Source organism: Anomaloglossus baeobatrachus, chromosome 9, assembly GCF_048569485.1.
Source record: "Anomaloglossus baeobatrachus isolate aAnoBae1 chromosome 9, aAnoBae1.hap1, whole genome shotgun sequence".
Lineage (NCBI taxonomy): Eukaryota > Metazoa > Chordata > Amphibia > Anura > Aromobatidae > Anomaloglossus > Anomaloglossus baeobatrachus.
Window position 1 is genome coordinate 55,414,195 of NC_134361.1, and position 19,099 is coordinate 55,433,293.

Consider the following 19,099-nt stretch of genomic DNA (forward strand, 5'->3'; position numbering starts at 1 on the left):
GGCCACCTTAAATACCTTTTCTCATGATTGGATACACCTGCCTATGAAGTTCAAAGCTCAATGAGGTTGCAAAACAAATTAAGTGCTTTAGTAAGTCAGTAAAAAGTAGTTAGGAGTGTTCAAATCAAGAAATTGATAAGGGTGCCCATAATTTTGCACCGGTCAAATTTTGTTTAAATGCAGATTGCATATTTTCTGTTAGTACAATAAACCTCATTTCAATCCAGAAATATTACTCAGTCCATCAGTTATTAGATATATGACACTGAAATAGCTGTTGCAAAACCCCAAATTGTTATAAAGAAAAAAGGTTAACATTAATAGGGGTGCTAAAACTTTTTCATATGACTGTACATCTTATAATATTCAAAAGTCTATAAAAAATTGTAAATGTAGACGGTGGGGTGCAACCTGTTGCACAGCTTCTAGCTTCACAGTTGCAGAAGAAAGTTCACAGAGCAGATTACATGGGATAACAAGCTTTTTACTTCTCAGAACATGAGATAAAAATATGCATCAGAGTCCATCAGTTATTAGATATATGAAACTGAAATAGCTGTTGCAAAAACCCAAATTGTTATAAAGAAAAGAGGTTACCATTAATAGGGGGTGCCCAAACTTTTTCATATGACTGTGTGGTAAAACTGATGTGTCAGTGGGATACCTCAGGTCAGTATGAGTTAGTAACCAAACATGTATAGGTTTACTATTATCTAAGGGGTTAAATAAAAAAAATCAGATGTTTGTCCAAAAAAAGGGGTGCATGTTTTGCGCCACTTTCCACAACCCGTAGCATTCTCATTTTGCGGGATCTACGGCTCAGTGATGGCTTATTTGTTTGTGTCTCGACTCGAGCTGACGTTTTTAATGATTTTTATTTTTGCGCAGATGCTACATCTTGATCGCTTGGAATTGCATTTTACGCACAATTTGTAGCAACCAAAAAAAACTTAATTTTGGCGTTTGGATTTTTTTTTGTCGCTACACTGTTTACCGATCAGATTAATTTCTTTTATATTTTGATAGATTGGGCATTTCTGAACACGGCAATACAAAATGTGTGTATATTTTTTTAACCCTTTCATTTTCAATGGGACCAAAGGGGAGTGATTTGAACCTTTAGGTTTTTTTATTTTTTTTTAAACTTTTTTTTTAATTTTACTATTCGCCCTAGGGGACTATAAGGATCAGCAGTCTGATCGCTTTCTTTTCTGTTGACCACAGCTACACAGCTGTCTTGTACTGAGGAGAGGCTTCTGTTGGGCCACTCTGCCATGAAGACCCGACCGGTGGAGGGATGCAGTGATCAGTGAACTTTCTCCCATCTCCCTACTGCATCTGTGGAGCTCAGCCCCAGTGATCTTGGGGTTCTTCTTTACCTCCCTCACCAAGGCTTTTCTCCCACAATTGCTCAGTTTGGTTGGACGACCAGGTCTAGGGAGAGTTCTGGTGGTTCCAAACTTCTTCCATTTAAGGATTATGGAGGCCACTGTGCCCTTAGGAACCTCTAGTAATGCAAAAATTCTTTTGTAACCTTGGCCAGATCTGTGCCTTGCCACAATTCTGTCTCTGAGCTCCTTGGGCAGTTCCTTTGATCTCATAATTCCAATTTGGTCTGACGTGCTATGAGCTGTGAGGTCTTATATAGACAGGTGTGCGCCTTTCCAAATCAAGTCCTATCAGTGTAATTACACACAGCTGGACTTCAATGAAGGAGGAGAACCATCTCAAGGAGGATCACAAGGAAATGGACAGCATGTGACTTAAATATGAGTGTCTGAGCTTAGGGGATAAATACTTATGACCATGTGATATTTCAGTTTTTCTTGTTTAAAATAAATTTGGAAAAATTTCTACATTTCTGTTATTTCTGTCAAGATGGGGTGCAGTATGTACATTAATGAGAAAAAAATGAACTTTTTTGAATTTGTCAAATGGCTGCAATGAAACAAAATGTGAAAAATGTAAAGGGGTCTGAATATTTTCCGTACCCACTGTAAGTCACATAGGAGACACTGAGACTGTTAAATACATCACATAGGAGACACAGACTGCTGTATACATCACACAGGAGACAATGAGACTGCTGTATACATCACATAGGATACACTGGGACTACTGAACACATCACATAGGAGACACAGACTGCTGTATACATCACATAGGATATATTGGGATATTGGGACTCCTGTATACATCACACAGTATACACTTGGACTCAGCCAGATATAGCCGTTCTAAAGATGTACAACTAACCTGTCACGCTAGGTACGGGGAAGTACCAAGCGAACAGGAAACCCTGTCACTCATCCCTGGGGTCGTTCACCACCCTAGATAGGTATACGGCTCTGTGCAGAGATGCAGAACCTAGGTATCTCTACCGCTGGGCTCTAAATAGAAAATGGATGGGATGAGCTCTTTTTCAACCCCACTAAAAACTAAAGAAGAGACAAGGAGGGCAGACAGGGGAAAAGTGCATGAACTACTTATCCACAGGAAGTTCAGCATTTTCAGCAACAATCCCACAGATGAGTACCAGCCGCCTGCTTGCATCCAGAGCTTGAATGAATTGAATATCACCAGCACAAATCAAGGAAAAATGAGAGTATGTTACCCAAGAGGAAATAGATGATTAGCACCTGAAGGGAAGAGACGTCTTAAAGGGAAAAGGATGAAAACCCAGCAGAGGAGATACCTAGTACAATGAATACTAACAGCAAGAACAGTAGAAAGTCAGGGAGCATTTTACACAGCCAATGTGACCTTCTATTGCTGGGCACCACAGGACTGTCTGTCACCCATGACACACCCCTGACAGTCCCTTACCCACCCCCCTTCTGTGGGGTACCACAGATCTTCTGTGGATGTCGGCTTGCACAAATCCTTCTCTCCCTTCAAGTAATCACATCCAGAATGAATAATATTGAGATCATGGCTCTGTGGGGGCCATATCGTGACTTCCATGACTCCTTGTTCTTCTTTACCCTAAAGATAATTTTTAATGACATTGGCTGTATGTTTCGTGTCATTATCCTGCAGCAGGATACATTTGGAGCCAATCAAACTCATCCTTTATGGTATGATATAATGGATAACTATCTGCCTGAATTTCTCAGAATGAGTCCAAGAAATGAGCAGTGTTGACGACCATAGACGCAGGTTTCAGCCACGGACAATTGGAGCAGCAGATAAAAGACGCATTATGGATACTTCCCTTCAAAATCAGAAGATGTCCAGCAGTGCCATCAACTCAAAATTGGCAGAAGCCAATGGGACGCAGCTACACCCATCTACTGTTTGGAGAAGCGGTCTTCAAGAATTGTGGCCAAAAATCAATATGGAAACAAGGCCAAGTGACAAAAACATATATGCTCCAGGGGTAAAGGGAGTCTGTCACCCCCAAAACTAAAATCGATCTATTTAGACCTTCATGTAAGGGACTTAGCCCTTAATAATAAAAATAATAATCATTATTTTAATATAGTGCCAACATATTCCGCTGCCCTTTACTTACATCAGCAACACTGTCCCCATTGGGGCTCACAATCTACATTCCCTATCGGTATGTCTTTGGAGTGTGGGAGGAAACCGGAATACCCAGAGGAAACCCACGCAAACACGGGGAGAACATACAAACTCTGTGCAGATGTTGTCCTAGGTGGGATTTGAACCCAGGACCCCAGCGCTGCAAGGCTGCAGTGCTAACCACTGAGCCACCATACAGTGCTAACCACTGAACCTGTATAAAAATCATACTTGTACTATAAATTTTACTAAATGTGTTTATAGAAAATTTTTATTCCATATGTAAATGAGATGTCTTCAGTATACTCATGGTTTGGCCAAGGGCTCGATACACCTTAAAGGGAACCTGGCACGTACAATATGCATTCTGACCTATCAGCAGACGCATGTGTGCCCTAATTACACTTCCCTACCCATCCCTGTGTTGTAATATTGTGATATATGAAAGCAATAAAAAACGTTTTAATACTTCCATATTTCCTATGTAAATAGTAGCAGAGCTCGTCGCCCCATGGGCGTCTCATCGCCCTGTGGGCGTTTGCATACTTTCCATGGTATCACACTCCTGTGGCCGTGATACCATGGATTTATATGTGCGACGTCCCCCGTCGCTCCTTCAAATCCCGCGCATGTTTGCATTTACTACTTCACAACCTTTTCCGGGTGATTGTTGTCAGTTTCAGATGCGCTCTGCGCATGATCAGAAGAGTCTGATCATGCGCAGAGCGCGTCTGAAGCAGACGAGTGAACACCCGGAAAAGGTTGCGGGAATGTTAAGTGCAAACGTGCGGGATCTGAAGGAGCGACGGGGGACGTCACACATGTGAATCCATGGTATCACGCCCACAGGGGCGTGATACCATGGAAAGTATGCGAACGCCCATAGGGCAATGGGGCGACGAGCTCTGCTATTTACATAGGAAATATGAAAGTAATAAAATGTTTTTATTACTTTCATATTCCACAATATTACAACACAAGGATGGGTAGGGAGGTGTAATTAGGGCACACATGTGTCTGCTGATAGGTCAGAACGCATATTGTACGTGACAGGTTCCCTTTAATTGTCCCATAATTATAATACTTAGTCCCTCCCCTGACGGTGATTGACAGCACTCGCTGACAGACCTCCAGTATATCACAAAAGTGAGTACACACTTCACATTTTTGAAAATATTTTATTATATATTTTCATAGGACAACACTGACGATCTGACACTTTGATACTCACTTTTGTTGCCAGTGGTTTAGACATTAATGGATGTATGATGAGTTATTTAAAGAACATACCAAATTTACACTGTTATACAAGCTGCACACTGACTACTTTACGCCTCTTTCATACGTCCGCGTAATACACACGTGTTTCACGGGCTGTGGTGTTGGTACGTATATGTGTGGTTTTTTTGTGTGCTGTCCCTGTGACATCCGGATAGTAAGCGGACAGCATGAGCTGGTATACTTACCTGTCTTCGGCGCTGCTGTTACTTCCTGGTCCACGGACAGTGCAGGGAATATGCATGAGCTTAATGAGCGGGACCCGGAAGTAACAGCAGAGGCAGAGACAGCAGAGCTGGAGACAGGTAATTAAAAAAAATATTATTTTTTTTTGTGACCTGTGTTTTCTCCGGTACATGTCACACGGATCATATCAGTGTGCGGCTAGTGTAACACTGGTGCTGCCGGCAAAAACGGACATGTCACGCGTGGAGTACATGGACACGCATGTGCTCTACACGGACACACAGTCCATTTAAAAACATGGATGTGTGTGCAAACCCGTTGAATTTAATTGGTCTACATGTGTCTGTGTCTCCAGAATGTGTTATCTTTAGGGATGATTGAATACCTCAAATATTCGGCTACGCCCATATTCGACGAATAGGTCACCGCTATTCGACCATTTGCGAATATTCGATGCGCAATGTAAGTCTATGGGAAACCTGAATATTTGCGGAATAGCAACTATTGGGCTTCCCATAGACTTACATTGTGCATCGAATATTCGCATAGCGGCGACCTATTTGTTGGATATTCGCGAAGCCGAATATTTGTGATATTCGATCATCCCTAGTTATCTTAGGTTTTGTCTGTTAAATGGCCACAGTGTGAACATGATCCTACACATCATAAGTATACCAACTTATGCTTCACGTCAATTCTTTGGTTTTACTGTACAACGAATGTTGCATGTTTTATCTAACTTGTCAGTGTTTGTGTCAGACCCCAATCTCAGCGAGATATGATTGACTGAGGGATATGGCAGACATGGAGACTGGTCGTCAAAGGGAGTGATCTGCCTTTGGCAAACGCCTCACAAGCTATTACTGACAGTGGCATGTGAGGGGTTAATGTGTTGACATCGGAGCCATGTCTGAATATAAGTGTGCAGTCTGATGGATTCCTGCCTGGTAAGAATGTCGTCTTTCTGTTTCTTTTTGATATAAAGGGCTGGAAGAACCGGGTTTGATGCCGCGCTAAAAACCACGAGCAAGTGTTAATTAAAATTATCCTCTTTATTTAGATCATTCCTACGCGTTTCAGAGGCTCCTCTGCCTCCTTCCTCAGGGAAAAGAATCTTACAGACAGAGAGGGTTTATCCTTATGAAGTAGCGAAACAGAAAAAAACCAATCATGACATCATCATTACATATGTTCCTGTGCGATGACTCATTGCCTCGTGGAGTAAAGCTATGTTATGATACATACAACAATGATTTTAGAATATTACGCATAAGAGACAATGAACATTATTAAAGAGTAAAATGAATGAAAAATAAAAATCAAAAATAAAAATTCTTATTTGAATAAATGTTTGTCTGAGTTTCATTTAAAAAAATGGTCTTTATATGTATATGAACAAATGGAGAAGTTATTTTATATTTTATTTATTTATTTTATTTTCTTTTGTATATATAAGGAAAGGAAAAAGTTCTTATTTATGTATGAGAATGTATATGTGAAAAGAATGAACTAAGGGAAAGAGGATTATTTCCCGTATCCGAGGCAGATTCAAACCCATAGATTTGTGTCTGTGTTCTCATGCGCTATTAAACTACCAATGCTTTTAATATCATTAGTCTAAAACACAGTGCAATAAAGTGCAGTGCAGTGCAAGAAAATTATATACATAGAAAGATCTCACCCAGTTCTTTTCTGATGAGATCGGAAACCACTGGATAATCCCACTGGCCATTAGCATACACATGTGCACCACGAACGGGCACTGTGTTGATACACATTTGTACTACGACTGTACTGTGTGTAGTATTGTCCTGCCATTGCAGGCTATACTCTAAGTTCTCCCCTGATGAACTCTCTCTTTGTGGAGAGAGGGAAACGCGTTGGGAGGGTGTATTCGTCAGTAGGGTGAGCATTTCCTGACTTGGGTGCTGCCCTTGTAAGGGCGGAAGCATTATTTTGCAGGGGCACGACAGGGGTAGGGAAATTGTATTTTGATTGTCCCCCCAAACCCCCCCCCCTCTTCTTTCTGTGGTCCTGGACTGACCTGCTTACGCCTGGGATTATCCAGTGGTTTCCGATCTCATCAGAAAAGAACTGGGTGAGATCTTTCTATGTATATAATTTTCTTGCACTGCACTGCACTTTATTGCACTGTGTTTTAGACTAATGATATTAAAAGTTATGTTTTAATTCTAAATCCTCGCTTGCATCTTATACTCTGATTAGGATTTGGGCTGTACTGCTTTTGCCATTGCGGCAGGACTGCTTTCTACTTAAACTACCAATGCTCCATAAGACTTGGTGTTGAGAACAAACACCGGTAAACTCCTGGATGATTAGGAGATTAGAAAAAGGTGTATATTTAAGAAATTCAGAAGTATAGAAAGATTCAAGTTTGTGACATGCTATTAAGTATATATGGAATTCAGTATATATAAGATTGTGAAGATTTATTACATTGCCTTCTAAAGAAAATATATTTAATATAGTTCAGATTAACGATATGTGATGGTGTATTTATAAAAATATAATAATGAGTGATGTTAATCGATATGATTCCATTATGTGGGATGACATAAAAAAAAATGAGTATGCAAGTTTAGAAATAGAAATGAAGAGCGAAAAACTGTGATGCACATACGTGAAAAGACAATTTCTCTGTCTGGAAGGGTGAAGTGAGTTCAGGCCGTGGGAAAAAGATGGACCGCGCATGATCATGATATATATAAGGAGCAAGTTCCTCACTGAAGGAGGTGATGTGAGGTCAGACCGTGGGAAAGGAAATAAGTGCATAAAGTGCCGATTCATAAAAGGAACACGATGTTGGAGATAATGAGAAGGGGTGTGAAAGGTATTAGCCGGCAATAAGAAGTCGGGGAGTGGAATCTAATTGGATTACAAACCCATGTGAATATTAGAATATATGACAATTATGAATATCAATATGGGATGTGACACAAAAATTACGAGCAAAGGTATAAAATAAACATAGGGATCTCTGATACAGAACAACTATACATACATACATATCAACACATATATATGTATATGTGTATACACATGCGTGTATATCTATACGAAATCAGGAAAATTACTGAAGGTCTAGAGAAGAATTTAGGATAAGGATACAAATATATAAAAAAAAAATATATATATATAATAAATATACCCTGATTATACAATAAAGATATGTGAATGTGTATAAAAATATGAAAATATATCAAAATATGAAGATATAGTAAAAATATATTAAGCAAACAAGATAAAAAATTCATGAAAGTGTCTGAAAACAGGACAAATATGTATTCTCCCAAGAAATATATATATATAAAAAATATGCATAATATGTGAAAAAGGTAAAAACTGAAGTTTTGAAATAAGAATGGATTAAATTATAAATAAACCTATGAGCACTTGGGAATGTTTGGAAACATAAATGCTTACAGTTACAATAAAAACATACACTATAAAAGCATAATTCATCAAAAATAATGATATTTCTAAGGGAAAATAATTATAAATATATAAAATTCTTTTTGAAAATCCTTATTAAAATTATTTTTTTAAAAAAAACTTTTTCAGAAAAATATATATAATAGGATATATGATAGGATGATAACACTAAAAACAAGAGGAAGCTGTGAGAAACGATGTCAGTTAAGAACCTAAACATGACACATAGAATAGATCAGCTACCCGAGGAAATTGTGTATGATCTTAGCATTAAAGATAAAACATGGGGATGCAGAGGCGGTAGTTAATAGAACAGATCAGTCACTTCGTTTAAGCCAAAGGGCTTCAGTGTATTTAACCTGTGTATCCAAAACGTTTCCTTTCTGCTAAGGACCTCTGCTCTATCCTTCACACTTATGGGAATCTGTTCTATGGGTGTTATTTTGAAATCTAAACTTTTATTGTGAAAAATTGTACAATGTTTAGATAAACCATGTTGTAAAAAACCTGTTCTTATATTGTAGCGATGAGAGTTCAGCCTATTGTGGAGTGCCTGAGATGTCCTACCCACATATTGTTTGCCGCATGAACAGTCAACCAGGTATATAACATGGTCAGACTGGCATGTTAGACGATTATTGATTTTGAAATTTTCCGAATTCCCTAGAGAACAAAAAGTAGTCCTCCCATGGCAAATGCTCTTGCAGCATAAGCAATTTTTTGAGCCACATTTAAAAGAACCCACTAATGACACGGGATCTGGGTTCAGTATCTCAGGTTTAAGCCTGCTTGGAGCTATTATCGTTTTGATCGTAGGGGCCCGCCTGAAGGTGACCCCTGGCTTGGAGGGTAAAAAAGGCTTTAAAATGGGATCATTGAGCAAAATGCCCCAATGTTTAGCAAGGGTATCCCTTATACTGACATTATCCCCACTGTAGGTAGTAATAAAATTCAGAGCAAACTCCTGCTTCCCTTTGCCAGGTTTCAACAGTCCTTTGTCCTTCAAAACCCTCAAAGGGCAAGGATCAGAATCTCTCTTGATCAAATCAGATTGTTTAAGTTTTAAAGTCTCTTGATAAGCTCTCCGGACCAGCGTCTTAGGGTATTCTTTTTCTAGGAACCGCTCCCTTAAAACCCCTACTTGCTCTTTAAAATCACTGTCAGTGGTACAATTCCGCCTTATGCGCTTATATTGGTTTGGAGGAATATTAGATAGCCACTTCACATAATGCTCACTCCCATAGTGGATGTACCCATTGGCATCAACTTGTTTAAAAAAAATTTTTGTATGGATTTCACCATTGTTATGAAAGATGGTTAAGTCCAAAAAATTAATTTCTTCCTTATGCGTTACCGATGTAAAGGACAAACCCCAGTCATTACTATTCAAGTTGTCTAGGAAATTATTGATATCTGCAAAATCACAGTCCCAAATTATGAATAGATCGTCGATAAATCTTTTATATAATACTAAACTATCACTGAATCTGCCATTTTCTATGTGCAACATTTCAAATAATCCCATAAAAAGATTAGCATATGAGCATGCAGCTTTTGACCCCATCGCTGTGCCGACCCGCTGATGGTAAAGTTTTCCAGAAAAGTGAAGTAATTGTTATTGAGTATAAAACTCATGCTTTCTAAAAGAAAGTTTTTTTGGAGAGAAGGAATTCTACTATCATCTGCTAGGAAAAAAGAAAAAGAAAACAGCCCCAGGTGGTGTTGTATATTCGAGTAGAGAGATGCAACGTCTATAGTGACGAACATATAGGATTTTTTCCATGTGATTTTCTGTAAATGTTCAATGAGATGGGATGAATCTCTGAGATGGCTGTTAAGGGTTAATACATGAGGCTGCATCAACAGGTCAACATAATGTGCTAAATTAGCTGTTAGAGAATTAATGCCTGAGATGATACTCACTTTTGTTGCCAGTGGTTTAGACATTAATGGCTGTATGATGAGTTATTTAAAGAACATACCAAATTTACACTGTTATACAAGCTGCACACTGACTACTTTACGCCTCTTTCATACGTCCGCGTAATACACACGTGTTTCACGGGCTGTGGTGTTGGTACGTATATGTGTGGTTTTTTTGTGTGCTGTCCCTGTGACATCCGGATAGTAAGCGGACAGCATGAGCTGGTATACTTACCTGTCTTCGGCGCTGCTGTTACTTCCTGGTCCACGGACAGTGCAGGGAATATGCATGAGCTTAATGAGCGGGACCCGGAAGTAACAGCAGAGGCAGAGACAGCAGAGCTGGAGACAGGTAATTAAAAAAAATATTATTTTTTTTTGTGACCTGTGTTTTCTCCGGTACATGTCACACGGATCATATCAGTGTGCGGCTAGTGTAACACTGGTGCTGCCGGCAAAAACGGACATGTCACGCGTGGAGTACATGGACACGCATGTGCTCTACACGGACACACAGTCCATTTAAAAACATGGATGTGTGTGCAAACCCGTTGAATTTAATTGGTCTACATGTGTCTGTGTCTCCAGAATGTGTTATCTTTAGGGATGATTGAATACCTCAAATATTCGGCTACGCCCATATTCGACGAATAGGTCACCGCTATTCGACCATTTGCGAATATTCGATGCGCAATGTAAGTCTATGGGAAACCTGAATATTTGCGGAATAGCAACTATTGGGCTTCCCATAGACTTACATTGTGCATCGAATATTCGCATAGCGGCGACCTATTTGTTGGATATTCGCGAAGCCGAATATTTGTGATATTCGATCATCCCTAGTTATCTTAGGTTTTGTCTGTTAAATGGCCACAGTGTGAACATGATCCTACACATCATAAGTATACCAACTTATGCTTCACGTCAATTCTTTGGTTTTACTGTACAACGAATGTTGCATGTTTTATCTAACTTGTCAGTGTTTGTGTCAGACCCCAATCTCAGCGAGATATGATTGACTAAGGGATATGGCAGACATGGAGACTGGTCGTCAAAGGGAGTGCTCTGCCTTTGGCAAACGCCTCACAAGATATTACTGACAGTGGCATGTGAGGGGTTAATGTGTTGACATCGGAGCCATGTCTGAATATAAGTGTGCAGTCTGATGGATTCCTGCCTGGTAAGAATGTCGTCTTTCTGTTTCTGAAGTTACTAATGCTGGTGTGAACCCCAAAAAGATGAAATTGTAGCAGAATCTTCTCATTGTCGCTTCTATCTACACAGCCCTGCAAACAAGAAAGAAAAAAATTACAACTTAGAGTGGTCTCATGATTGAAAAAAAAAAAAAAATATCACAAGTATTGCAGGTAAGGGCTATGTGACAGGTCTGTATACAGAACACCACACAATGCAGTATGGGACACTACTACCCCCATATACGTCACTATCTACTACAAGTCCCTCCCAGAAAGAAAACCTTCACTAGATGGAGCCCAGGATGAAAGCTTCCATCTTCACAGACAAATTTACAAGGTCCCTGCTCTCTTTAAAAGATGTATCCCAAGGACCCCCCTTTCCCTCACAGACCACGCTTCATATTCACCTTCTCTCTCACAGACAGCTCCCCGTGTCCCCCTTTCTCTTACTGACAGGTCCCCGTATCCCCCCCTTTTTCTCACTGACAGCTCCCCGTAAACCCCCTTTTTCTCACTGACAGCTCCCCGTATCTCCCCTTTCTCTCACTGACAGCTCCCCGTGTCCCCCTTTCTCTCACTGACAGCTCCCCGTATCCCCCCTTTTTCTCACTGACAGCTCCCCGTGTCCCCCTTTCTCTCACTGACAGCTCCCCGTGTCCCCCCTTTCTCTCACTGACAGCTCCCCGTGTCCCCCCTTTCTCTCACTGACAGCTCCCCGTATCTCCCCTTTTTCTCACTGACAGCTCCCCGTGTCCCCCTTTCTCTCACTGACAGCTCCCCGTGTCCCCCCTTTCTCTCACTGACAGCTCCCCGTATCTCCCCTTTCTCTCACTGACAGCTCCCCGTGTCCCCCCTTTCTCTCACTGACAGCTCCCCGTATCTCCCCTTTTTCTCACTGACAGCTCCCCGTGTCCCCCTTTCTCTCACTGACAGCTCCCCGTGTCCCCCCTTTCTCTCACTGACAGCTCCCCGTATCTCCCCTTTCTCTCACTGACAGCTCCCCGTGTCCCCCTTTCTCTCACTGACAGCTCCCCGTGTCCCCCCTTTCTCTCACTGACAGCTCCCCGTATCCCCCCTTTTTCTCACTGACAGCTCCCCGTGTCCCCCTTTCTCTCACTGACAGCTCCCCGTGTCCCCCTTTCTCTCACTGACAGCTCCCCGTGTCCCCCCTTTCTCTCACTGACAGCTCCCCGTATCCCCCCTTTTTCTCACTGACAGCTCCCCGTGTCCCCCTTTCTCTCACTGACAGCTCCCCGTGTCCCCCCTTTCTCTCACTGACAGCTCCCCGTATCCCCCCTTTTTCTCACTGACAGCTCCCCGTATCTCCCCTTTCTCTCACTGACAGCTCCCCGTGTCCCCCTTTCTCTCACTGACAGCTCCCCGTGTCCCCCCTTTCTCTCACTGACAGCTCCCCGTATCCCCCCTTTTTCTCACTGACAGCTCCCCGTGTCCCCCTTTCTCTCACTGACAGCTCCCCGTATCCCCCCTTTTTCTCACTGACAGCTCCCCGTGTCCCCCCTTTCTCTCACTGACAGCTCCCCGTATCCCCCCTTTTTCTCACTGACAGCTCCCCGTGTCCCCCCTTTCTCTCACTGACAGCTCCCCGTATCCCCCCTTTTTCTCACTGACAGCTCCCCGTGTCCCCCCTTTCTCTCACTGACAGCTCCCCGTATCCCCCCTTTTTCTCACTGACAGCTCCCCGTGTCCCCCTTTCTCTCACTTACAGCTCCCCGTGTCCCCCCCTTTTTCTCACTGACAGCTCCCCATGTCCCCCTCTTTTTCTCACTGACAGCTTTTCGTGTCCCCCCTTTTTCTCACTGACTGCTCCCCGTATCCCCCCTTTTTCTCACTGACTGCTCCCCGTGTCCCCCCTTTCTCTCACTGATTGCAGCTCTGTATTTCTCCCCTCCTGTCTCACACACCGCTCTTCAGTTCCCTTCTCCCCGTTACCGTACACCTCCATGCTTTCCCCCTCCGTAGTTTGGTGCTAGCTGTAGCTGTAGCCCGGTCATGTGATCTGCAGACCACGTGACCTACCAGAGCAGCTCCATTGTAGACACTACCCTGCTGTAGTCTCGCGATATCTGGCCGTGTTTGTGTGTGGCTGTGCCGGGCCCTTCTGTCTGTGCGGCTCGGCCTGTCAGTGGCAGCCTGTATGCTGTGCGGGTCACTCCCCCCGGGGAGCAGCCCCCACTGAGGCCTCTGTGCCCGCGCACCCCGGAGCCCGAGCCATGGCGTCCGACAGTGACACGGAGGAGTTCTTCGATGCCAACGAGGATGTGAATCTGACCCTCTCCCCGGCTGTGTGAGTGACACGTCTGCTGTATACTGTGCACATGACCTGTGTATACTGTGTACCTGCCCTGTATATGCTGCACTGTGCACCTCTCCTGTATACACCGTGCTGTATACTGTGCACATGATCTGTGTATACTGTGTACCTGCCCTGTATATGCTGCACTGTGTACCTGTCCTGTATACACCGTGCTGTATACTGTGCACATGACCTGTATATACTATATACCTGCCCTGCATATACTATACTGTATACTGTGTACCTGCCCTGTATATGCTGCACTGTGTACCTGTCCTGTATACACCGTGCTGTATACTGTGCACATGACCTGTATATACTATATACCTGCCCTGCATATACTATACTGTATACTGTGTACCTGCCCTGTATATGCTCCACGGTGTACCTGTCCTGTATACACTGTGCTGTATACTGTTCACATGACCTGTATATACTATATACCTGCCCTGCATATACTATACTGTGTACCTGCCCTGTATATACTGCGCTGTGTACCTCTCCTGTATACACTGTGCTGTATACTGTGCAGATGACCGGTATATACCATGTACCTGCCCTGCATATATTATACTGTGTGCCTGCCCTGTATATACCGTACTGTATACTGTGCACATGACCTGTGTATACTGTGTACCTACCCGGTATATACTACACTGTGTACCTGTTCTGTATACACCGGGCTGTATACTAGGCACCTGCCTTGTATACCTCACCAAGTACTGTGTACCTGTCCTGTATACACTGTGCTGTATACTGTGTACCTGCCCTGTATATACCGCACTATATACTGTGCACATGACGTGTATATACCCCGTAGTAGACTGTGTACCTGCCCTGTATATACCGCACTGTGTACTTGTACTGTTTACACTGGGCTGTATACTGTGCACGTGACCTGCATACACCATGTACCTTCCCTGTATATACTGCACTGTATACTGTGCACATGACCTGTATATCGCATACTGTATACCGTACACATGGCCTGTATATACTGTACTATATACCGTGCACATGGCCTGCATATACTGTACTGTATACAATGCACATGGCCTGCATATACTGTACTGTATACTGTGCACATGGCCTGTATATATTGTACTGTGCACATGGCCTGTATATACTGTACTGTGCACATGGCCTGTATATACTGTGCTGTGCACATGGCCTGTATATACTGTGCTGTGCACATGGCCTGTATATACTGTGCTGTGCACATGGCCTGTATATACTGTGCTGTGCACATGGCCTGTATATACTGTACTGTGCACATGGCCTGTATATACTGTACTGTGCACATGGCCTGTATATACTGTACTGTGCACATGGCCTGTATATACTGTACTGTGCACATGGCCTGTATATACTGTACTGTGCACATGGCCTGTATATACTGTACTGTGCACATGGCCTGTATATACTGTACTGTGCACATGGCCTGTATATACTGTACTGTGCACATGGCCTGTATATACTGTACTGTGCACATGGCCTGTATATACTGTACTGTGCACATGGCCTGTATATACCGCACTGTATACCGTGTACCTGCCCTGTATATACCGCGCTGTATACCGTGTACCTGCCCTGTATATACCGCTCTGTATACCGTGTACCTGCCCTGTATATACCGCTCTGTATACCGTGTACCTGCCCTGTATATACCGCTCTGTATACCGTGTACCTGCCCTGTATATACCGCGCTGTATACAGTGTACCTGCCCTGTATATACCGCGCTGTATACCGTGTACCTGCCCTGTATATACCGCGCTGTATACCGTGTACCTGCCCTGTATATACAGCGCTGTATACCGTGTACCTGCCCTGTATATACCGCGCTGTATACCGTGTACCTGGCCTGTATATACCGCGCTGTATACCGTGTACCTGCCCTGTATATACCGCGCTGTATACCGTGTACCTGCCCTGTATATACCGCGCTGTGTACTGTGCACATGACCTGTATATAGCATACTGAATACCGTGCACATGACCTGTATATACCGCGTTGTATACTGTACATGCCCTGTGGGTACCATACTGTATACCGTGTACCTACCCGGTATATACTACACTGTGTACCTGTTCTGTATACACCGGGCTGTATACTAGGCACCTGCCTTGTATACCTCACCAAGTACTGTGTACCTGTCCTGTATACACTGTGCTGTATACTGTGTACCTGCCCTGTATATACCGCACTGTGTACTTGTACTGTTTACACTGGGCTGTATACTGTGCACGTGACCTGCATACACCATGTACCTTCCCTGTATATACTGCACTGTATACTGTGCACATGACCTGTATATCGCATACTGTATACCGTACACATGGCCTGTATATACTGTACTATATACCGTGCACATGGCCTGCGTATACTGTACTGTATACAATGCACATGGCCTGCATATACTGTACTGTATACTGTGCACATGGCCTGTATATATTGTACTGTGCACATGGCCTGTATATACTGTACTGTGCGCATGGCCTGTATATACTGTACTGTGCACATGGCCTGTATATACTGTACTGTGCACATGGCCTGTATATACTGTGCTGTGCACATGGCCTGTATATACTGTGCTGTGCACATGGCCTGTATATACTGTGCTGTGCACATGGCCTGTATATACTGTGCTGTGCACATGGCCTGTATATACTGTGCTGTGCACATGGCCTGTATATACTGTGCTGTGCACATGGCCTGTATATACTGTGCTGTGCACATGGCCTGTATATACTGTGCTGTGCACATGGCCTGTATATACTGTGCTGTGCACATGGCCTGTATATACTGTGCTGTGCACATGGCCTGTATATACTGTGCTGTGCACATGGCCTGTATATACTGTGCTGTGCACATGGCCTGTATATACTGTGCTGTGCACATGGCCTGTATATACTGTGCTGTGCACATGGCCTGTATATACTGTGCTGTGCACATGGCCTGTATATACTGTGCTGTGCACATGGCCTGTATATACTGTGCTGTGCACATGGCCTGTATATACTGTGCTGTGCACATGGCCTGTATATACTGTGCTGTGCACATGGCCTGTATATACTGTGCTGTGCACATGGCCTGTATATACTGTGCTGTGCACATGGCCTGTATATACTGTGCTGTGCACATGGCCTGTATATACTGTGCTGTGCACATGGCCTGTATATACTGTGCTGTGCACATGGCCTGTATATACTGTGCTGTGCACATGGCCTGTATATACTGTGCTGTGCACATGGCCTGTATATACTGTGCTGTGCACATGGCCTGTATATACTGTGCTGTGCACATGGCCTGTATATACTGTGCTGTGCACATGGCCTGTATATACTGTGCTGTGCACATGGCCTGTATATACTGTGCTGTGCACATGGCCTGTATATACTGTGCTGTGCACATGGCCTGTATATACTGTGCTGTGCACATGGCCTGTATATACTGTGCTGTGCACATGGCCTGTATATACTGTGCTGTGCACATGGCCTGTATATACTGTGCTGTGCACATGGCCTGTATATACTGTGCTGTGCACATGGCCTGTATATACTGTGCTGTGCACATGGCCTGTATATACTGTGCTGTGCACATGGCCTGTATATACTGTGCTGTGCACATGGCCTGTATATACTGTGCTGTGCACATGGCCTGTATATACTGTGCTGTGCACATGGCCTGTATATACTGTGCTGTGCACATGGCCTGTATATACTGTGCTGTGCACATGGCCTGTATATACTGTGCTGTGCACATGGCCTGTATATACTGTGCTGTGCACATGGCCTGTATATACTGTGCTGTGCACATGGCCTGTATATACTGTGCTGTGCACATGGCCTGTATATACTGTGCTGTGCACATGGCCTGTATATACTGTGCTGTGCACATGGCCTGTATATACTGTGCTGTGCACATGGCCTGTATATACTGTGCACATGGCCTGTATATACTGTGCTGTGCACATGGCCTGTATATACTGTGCTGTGCACATGGCCTGTATATACTGTACTGTGCACATGGCCTGTATATACTGTACTGTGCACATGGCCTGTGTATACCGCACTGTATACCGTGTACCTGCCCTGTATATACCGCTCTGTATACCGTGTACCTGCCCTGTATATACCGCGCTGTATACCGTGTACCTGCCCTGTATATACCGCGCTGTATACCGTGTACCTGCCCTGTATATACCGCGCTGTATACCGTGTACCTGCCCTGTATATACCGCGCTGTATACCGTGTACCTGCCCTGTATATACCGCGCTGTATACCGTGTACCTGCCCTGTATATACCGCGCTGTATACCGTGTACCTGCCCTGTATATACCGCGCTGTGTACTGTGCACATGACCTGTATATAGCATACTGAATACCGTGCACATGACCTGTATATAGCATACTGAATACGGTGCACATGACCTGTATATACCGCGTTGTATACTGTGTACATGCCCTGTGGGTACCATACTGTATACCGTGTACCTGCCCTGTATATACCGCGCTGTATACCGTGTACCTGCCCTGTATATAACGCAGTGTATACTGTGTATATGACCTGTAATTACCACGTTCCTGCCCGGTATATACCGTGCTGTGTACCTACCCTGTATATACCGCTCTGTATACCATGTACCTGTCCTGTATGTACTGCGTTGTATACTGCGTACAGGACCTTTATATACCGTACTGTATACCGTGCACATGACCTGTATATAATGCGCTGTATACTGTGTACCTGCCCTGTATATACCATGCTGTATACTTGCTGTGCTGTATACCTTTTCTGAATATATTGCGCTGTGTACCTGCCCTGTAAATTCCATACTGTGTACCTGTCTTGTATATATATATTGTGCTGTGTACTTTGAACCTGTCATGTATATACCACGCTGTATACCGTGTACCTGTCCTATATATTGCGCTGTACACTGTGCCCATGACCTGTATATACCGTGCTGTACTCTGTGCCCATGACCTGTATATACCACTCTGTATACTGTGTACCTGTCCTGTATATACTGTGCTGTATACTGCATATGTGTACCTGTCCTGTATATACTGTGTTCTTGCCCTGTATATACCGCACTGTATACTGTGCACCTGTCCTGTATATATCATGCTGTATACTGTGTACTTGATCTGTATATACTGCCCTGTATACTGTGTACATGACCTGTATAGACCGTGCTGTATACCTGTCCTGTACTCTC

General features: G+C 43.4%; 1 protein-coding gene across 1 annotated transcript in view; it reads left to right on the plus strand.

Moving 5' to 3' along the window:
* Window positions 1–13,639: 13,639 nt before the first annotated feature.
* The window catches only part of WDR44 (WD repeat domain 44), a 163,273-nt gene continuing 157,813 nt past the window's right edge, over window positions 13,640–19,099 (plus strand). The window contains exon 1 of the mRNA XM_075323720.1: window positions 13,640–13,866. Within this exon, the coding sequence (XP_075179835.1) occupies window positions 13,793–13,866 (74 nt within the window). The 5' untranslated portion in view covers window positions 13,640–13,792. The remainder of the gene's footprint in view (window positions 13,867–19,099) is intronic.